Genomic DNA, 7,794 nt, shown 5'->3' with positions numbered 1-7,794 from the left:
TCTCTTTTCTCTCCCTCTCACTCTCCTCCTCTCTTAGGTGTATCTCTCTCCCATTCCCTACCTCTCCTCCCCCACTCTCCCTCTCTAGGTTCATATGGTGTTCTTAGGGCTCATATGGTATCCTAGGGATCCATGCATGTGTCCTAAGCGGTCACGGGACACCATATGACCCATAACGACACATAAGAAGTCATATGGAGTCCTAAGGGGTCATAGGATACCATATGACCCCTTAGCACACCATACGACCCATAATGACACCAAATGGTGTGCTAAGGGGATTATAGAACACTATATGACCTCTTAGGACACCATACAACCCATAACGACACCATATGGAGTCCTAAGGGGTCAAATGGTGTCCTAAGGGGTTGTAGGAGAACTTGAACTTGGAAGACACCATTTTGTGTTTTTTCATGTCATATGGTATTCTTAGGGGTCATATGGTATCCTAGGGATCCATGCATGTGTCCTAAGGGGTCATGGGACACCATATGACTCCTTAGGACACCATATGACCCATAATGACACATAAGAGGTCATATGGAGTCCTAAGGGGTCATAGGACACCATATGACCCCTTAGCACACCATATGACCCATAATGACACCAAATGGTGTCCTAAGGGGTCATACAACACTATATGACCTCTTGGGACACCATACAATCCATAACAACACCATATGGAGTCCTAAGGGGTCAAATGGTGTCTTAAGGGGTCGTAGGAGACCATATGACCCCTTAGGACATCATATGACCCCTAACGACACCATATGGTGTCTTAAGGGGTCATAAGGTGTCCTAGGGGTCATAGGGTACCACAAGACACATAAAGACACCATATGGTGTCCTAAGGGGTCATAGGACACCATATGACCCTTAGATCACAATATAACCCCTAACAACATCTAAGGGGTCATAGGACACTATATGATCCCTTAGCACACCATAGGACCTATAATGACACCAAATAGTGTCCTAAGGGGTCATAGAACACCATATGAGCCTTTAGGACACCATATGGTGTTGTTATAGGTCATATGGTGTCCTGAGGGGTCATATGGCATCCTATAACCCCTTAGGACACCATATGGTGTCATTATGGGTCATATAGTGTCTTAAGGGGTCATATGGTGTCCTAAGGGGTCATAGGACACCATATGACCTCTTAGGAAACAATATGACCTCTAATGACACCTAAAAGATCATATGGTGTCCTAAGGGGTCATAGAACACCATATGACCATTTAGGAAACCATATGACCCATAAAAACACCATATGGAGTCCTAAGGGGTCATATGGTGTTCTATGATCCTATGGTGTCCTAAGGGATCATAGAACACCATATGACCCCTTAGGACACCATATGACCCATAACAACACCTAAGGGGTCATATGGAGTCCTAAGGGGTCATAAGACACCATATGACCCCTTAGTGCACCATACAACCCATAAAGATTATCCAACCAATACATCCACATGATCCAAAGAAACCAATACGTTCATATTCTTCAAACATTCTACTTTATATCCTATCTTCTTTATAAACAAAAAATAGAAAAAACCACCTTGTCAATCTTCTTATCACCTCATCTATTAGAGAGAGAGAGAGAGAGAGAGAGAGAGAGAGAGAGAGAGAGAGAGAGAGAGAGAGAGAGGCACCTTGTACATGTTTGAGAGGGGGAGAGAGGGAGACAATACACATACATAGACACATGTGTGTGTATATATACTTAATATATTATATATTATTATATACATATGTATATAAATATTATATATTATTATATACATATATATATAAATATTATATATTATATATTTTTATATTATATATAAATTTTATATTATATGTATATACACATATTATATATACAATATCATACTATACACACTCCCAAAATTTAAACATAAAAAGTGTGTACGCGCTTTTTATTGTTAAGATAGAGCGCACACGCTTCTTACACCATAAGTACCCCGTACACGCTTTTTATACCATAGGTACCCCGTACGCACTTTTGACTGTTTAGGCTTGGAAATAGGCCTGGATGACAAAGCTATGGTTTGGAAGTTTGATTTCCCTCAATTTCCTTCCTTTTTGACATGTTTTATTTTATCAACTTGGTTTCTCGACTTTGTCATCATCAGGTTTACACTTCATCAAGTGGGTATTTCTAAAATTACAACCATATTTTCACCCATCTTCTGAGCTTTCTAACCATATAATTTTTTTAAAATTTGAACAACATTAACATATTATTATTGAATTTCTTTTACCAGTGTCTCCATAGTTCTCACAGATATAAATGCACCATTTTTTTTTAATAACTTTTGATATACCTATCCAAATTTTAAAAACTTTATATATTATTGTAGTGCACTTGATTCTTTACAATTTAAAAAAAATAATTGTATTTTTCAATTTTTTTAGTGCAACTTATGCTTCGCGCATGAACAAGTACCTAATTTTCAGGTTGTGCTCGATTGGAAAAATAATAAAACAAAATATACTCAATAAAAAATTACAAAAAAAATACACATCTTCTAGTACTCACTCTTAACTATCTTTTCTGCCAAAGGATTTGTCAAAATACTAAATCTAACTATGACTTTTTTGATGCGCACGTCAGACACTATGTTATGTTTTTCTGAATAAATCAGGATCTATTTTTCGTGCGCGAAGGATTTGACCCCCTTAATTTTATCCAATTTTGAAAAAGTTTAGTGGTTTGGAAACTAGATTCAAAGTACTACAATATTTATTCTTTGATTATCTTCATATCTTGACTGGATGACTTTCAAATTTTGCCTCCAAGTTCAGGTTCACCTGATTTCAGAAAAAAAAAAAAAAAGTGTCCACTTATACCCCCCTTTTTGACCACTATCTTTGTGCACTTACCCTTAGGTTAAGGTGGATCCTAATTAAACCTTTAAACTTAAAAAAAAAATGATTTTAAAGTCCTACAATTTCTTCCTTATGTGAAACTCTTCACTCCATACCTATATATTTACTCTATTTTAATTTTTCATAGAATTATTTGTCCATCATTCTAAATTTTGATTTTTTTAAATTTCCTAATTTATTTATAATAGTAAACAGGTTCACATGCCTTTTGAATTGATTAATATTTAAAATAAAAAAATTTCCATTCATTAAATTATAAAAATTTCTTTATTTCATCTTTAGTACATGGGTTTAGAATTTTTTCCAAGCGTAAGGTAAAAAGTGTGATATTTTGTGTTAATTTTACCAATTTATTTTAATTTTATTACATCATAGATAAGTCTTTCCAAACTTAGTAATAATAGTGGAACGTGAGTGAATTCCATTTTGTGAGATTACAATATTGTCTTGGATTCTAAAATATTAAAAGATCATTTTTTCTATGAATTATACAATATTAAGTTATTCCCTGTCCTAACCAAATAGTACTATGGGTGCACCTCAAGAACATACATTATTAGTTGTGATTCAAACTATAAATATTAAATGAGATTGAAACCTCATTTAGAGTGGACCTTTTTAAATATATATGAAATTTTGATAAGGTTGAGCTTCTATTTGTTGATATACCACATGAATTTCATCAACTATTAAATCATGTGTTAAACGGAGGTATGCAAATATAATCTCTTAGGTGTTTGCCTAATATATATAAAAATGAGTATCATCATACATCTCTCTCATCAAAGTTATTGATGATAATTTTTATCAAGCACACGATCTAGTATGTTCAAAAACATAAAAAATTAATTGTCAAAATTGAATGTCATTAATTAAAATAAAACATAGAGAATAATATAATAACAATGATACAATTACTAAAATAGACAATAAAAAATCTTCAACATTGACAAAATCTAATTACATGTACATAAAAAAGATAAATTACTTCCACCCAAGGAAGCAACTAATTTAATAATGGTAGGTTTTTATTGCAACTATTCTTTGTAACCACTAAAAATTTAAGCATGTGCGAGCAATAAAAATATCTTTAGAAAAGATAAACAATCACATGAAATCTTTTATGTGAAATAATTTTCACTTCTAAATATGAATCAAAACAAGAAACACATTATAAATAGACAATTGAATTTAGTTTCAATATTTATTTTAAGTCATTTTATAGTTTGAGGTACTATAATATAATATTTAAATTAATTTTTTCTACCAAAAATAACGAAATAAGAAAGTACACATACATCCACTACACAACCTTCACAGAGAATGGGATTGGAGGAAAATACATCCACTACACAACCTTCATAGGGAATGGGATTGGAGGAAATATTTTAGGTAAAAGAAAAGGGGAAGTGGAAGGGAAAAGGGTATTAAAAGATCATTTTTTGAATAGATTGGTCAAGAATGACAATAATGTCATCCATAACTTTGAAGCATTTTTTTTTACAATTTTTGTTGAAGCATAATGCTCCAATAACAATTGAAAACCCAAATCCAAAGCTCAATCCAATTCCTACCTCCCACCACACATGTTCCTCCCACTCGTGCTCACTCACATCTTCATCATACATTTTATTCGAGGAAGGAGAAGATGAACAATTTATGTTGATCTGAAGTCCACAAAGATTTTCATTGTTTGAAAATGATCTCTCATCAAATGTTAACCATTAAGCTCCTTGTGGTATTCTACCTGGAAAATTATTACAAGATATGTTCAAATAACTCAAAAATGTGAGAGATTGTAGTTCAGTAGGGATATTTCCAACAAGACTATTATCTGAAAGGTCAAGTGACTCCAACTGCACAAGGTTTCCAAAATAAGTAGGAATTTTTCCATGGAGAAGATTCCTTGACAAATTGAGAATTCTAAGACCAATGAGGAATCCAATTTCTTGAGGAATATCACCTGAGAAGTTGTTGCTTGAGAGATCAAGACATCGAACCAATGCCAAAGATTTCACATATTCTAGAAATAGCCCTTTGTTGTTTATTTCAATTTTATCTAAATAAGGCATTGAGCTTGAATTTAAGAACTCAAGGACTTTTGCACTTTCTGTTTGATTTGCCATTGCTCTCAAGTTTCTTAAGCTACTTGGAATAGCTCCAGATAGATTGTTGTTCGACAAAATCAAGATTTGAAGATTTTCTAATTTTGTCAACTCTAAGGGTATTCCTCCTTTGAATTTATTAGATCTCAACACCAAAATTCGAAGGCCAATTAAATTCCCTATCCAATTTGGGACTGTTCCCTGCATGTTATTATATCCCAAATCTAGAATATCTAAAGAAGTACAATTTTGAAGTGATGATGGAATTGTACCTTGTAGCTTGTTACCTCCTAAATTCAATGTTTGAAGACAAACCATTCTCCCAATCTCACCTTCCAAATTATTATTTTCTAGATTTAACACTTTTAGTGTTGATGAGCAATTCCCAAAACTTGCAAAAAAATTACCTATGAGCTCAATGTTATTTGACACATCTAGAACCTCCAAGTGATTTCGTTCACAAATAGAATGTGGAAAGACACCACTTATATTATTATTTGCAAGTGACAAATAATTGAGCTGACTCTCACCATATTCATCAATGTTTTCTGAAATGATGTCATCAAATTGATTCTCAGACATGTCCAAGAATTCTACATCAGAATGAGGAACTAAAACATTCCCTTGTAACTTGTTTCTATGCAAGTCAACATATCGAGCACTCAACTTACTGAACTTTGATGACAAATGCTTTCCTCCAAACTGATTGCATGAGAGATTGAGAGTGTTGAATGATGTAAGGCCCCACAACCAATCAGGAATATTTCCACTAAGAGAATTGATGGACAAGTCGAGTTTCCGTATGTTGTATTGAGTGGATAAAAAAGATGGGAAATAACCATCCATATTACAAGAACTCAAATGCAAAGCTTGAAGCTGAAATTTTGGGATCCAAAAGTCTTCGACTTTCACTCTCAAGAAATTATTAGAAAGACTCAAGTACCAAATCTTCATGAAATTTTCTAGTTGAGAGAGTAAGAATGTGCCACTTAGAGAATTGTTTGAGACATCAAGCAAGGCCAAAGATGAGAGATTACCAAAAGTATATGGCAAGCTTCCATTTAATTGGTTTGAACAAAGAAAAAGAAGTGAAAGCTTTGATAGCCCACCTAAAGAGCTCCATGGAATGTTGCCTCTTAGTGAATTTCTGGAAAGATCCAAATATTCAAGTTGTGAGAGATTTCCAATAAAATTTGGAAGATTGCCTTCAATATTGTTGCTACCGAGATTTAAGCTGGTCAATGAGAACATATTTCCCATAGAATCTGGAAGACTGCCTTCAATATTGTTATGAGAAAGATCTAAGGCAGTTAATGAGGACATATTTCCAATAGAATTTGGAATCACTCCTCCCACATCTGAATATTCAATTGAAAGGCTACTGAGCTGGGAAGCATGTTGCACAATGGAAGAGAGGTTGACTTTGAGACCAGGGTTTCCATACAACTCAAGGTTCCCCAAGTGTGGAAGGCTTAAAACAGCAGAAGGCATGGAACTGGAGATATTGTACTCACCGAGGCAGAGGGAAACCAGAGATGTAAGGTTAGAAATCCAAATGGGAAATGGCTGCTGAGTGAAGTAAGTACCAACAAGCTCAAGATGGGAGAGTGAGGTGAGGTTTCCAAGAGGAGAGAGAGGTGTACCTGACGTCTCAGACATGACAAGTGATGTAAGATTGGGAAGAGAAGCAACACTCTCTACCACGTCTCTTGTCAGATTCACATCTGGTAGTCCAAGGTGCTCCAACCCTCGCAAATTTCGTATCCACGAGCTCGACTGCCTCGTCTCCAGATCATAATTGAAGGAGATGTCCAGAAATGTCAAGTGAGACATGTTCCCAATCTCACTTGGTATTCGGCCAGTAAGCCTACACCATTCCAAGTTCAAATGCGTCAATGTGCTGAGGCTCGGAAGGTGTGAAGGGATGGAAAGAGGGGACAAGTCAATCCAACTGAGGTCGAGGTACTCCAAATGCTGCAGTTGGAATAAAGCAGGGAATATTTGGCTGCTTGAATTCCTCACTACTGCTGACAAGGAATAAAGAAGGTTTCCAAGATCCACACGAACCACGTGGCCAGTGAGGCTGTGGCAGGTGATTCCCTTCCAAGAGCAGCAGTATAACCCCTTCCATGATATCAGCTGGTCATATGGATCGAGCAGGTGTTGTTTGAAGAGGTTGAGGGCAGATAATTCGTGAGGAGGGCATCCTCCCCATAAGGAGGAGCAAGGAGAGGCGAGCAGGAAAAAGAGCACCAAACACATTGGTTTGGCCATGTTGAGGGAGGGTGTGAATATTAATGGTTACTTGCATTACATGGAAATGGGTGTGAGTATTTATAAGAAGCGTAAGTTGCCTTATACAATTTTCAGTCTTGAACGCGTGGAAGACGTGCAATTATAATTTTCAAAGTCTTGAGCGTGTGGAAGATGTGGTGGAAGTGTTGTATTCAAATGATAATTGTCAAACTCTTTCCAGTAACGCGTGGAAAATTTTGATGTACATCAATGAAAAGTAGGCTTCTTTTAATCACGCCTCTACTTCTCCGGGGAAACCTCTGTAATTTTGAGGTAGAGGGCGTGTCATTAGCATGACGTAAATATTTTGGCGTTTTTGTTGGGAGAAATTACACGGAGATTGGGGTAAGATGAGCGCATGAATTGTAGGCCCCTTTCTTAATGATTTACTTACCACTTCCTTCGTACAATTTTGAATGGCAACCAAAGCCTTGAGAGTGTGGAAGATGGGGAGACACTCTTTGAGTGATTATTTTCAAAGTTATGT

At 35.7% G+C, this 7,794-nt stretch overlaps 1 protein-coding gene across 1 annotated transcript; it reads right to left on the bottom strand.

The window, feature by feature from the left end:
• Positions 1 to 4,631: 4,631 nt before the first annotated feature.
• Positions 4,632 to 7,286, bottom strand: LOC131064901 (receptor-like protein EIX1). Its single transcript, XM_059217191.1, has one exon. It carries the CDS (start codon positions 7,284 to 7,286, stop codon positions 4,632 to 4,634), a length of 2,655 nt encoding a protein of 884 aa, XP_059073174.1.
• Positions 7,287 to 7,794: the final 508 nt, after the last annotated feature.

Source organism: Cryptomeria japonica, chromosome 3 (assembly GCF_030272615.1).
Source record: "Cryptomeria japonica chromosome 3, Sugi_1.0, whole genome shotgun sequence".
Classification (NCBI taxonomy): Eukaryota; Viridiplantae; Streptophyta; class Pinopsida; order Cupressales; family Cupressaceae; genus Cryptomeria; species Cryptomeria japonica.
The sequence above is the reverse complement of the archived record's forward strand: the minus strand, read 5'-3'. Positions and strand labels throughout refer to the sequence as shown.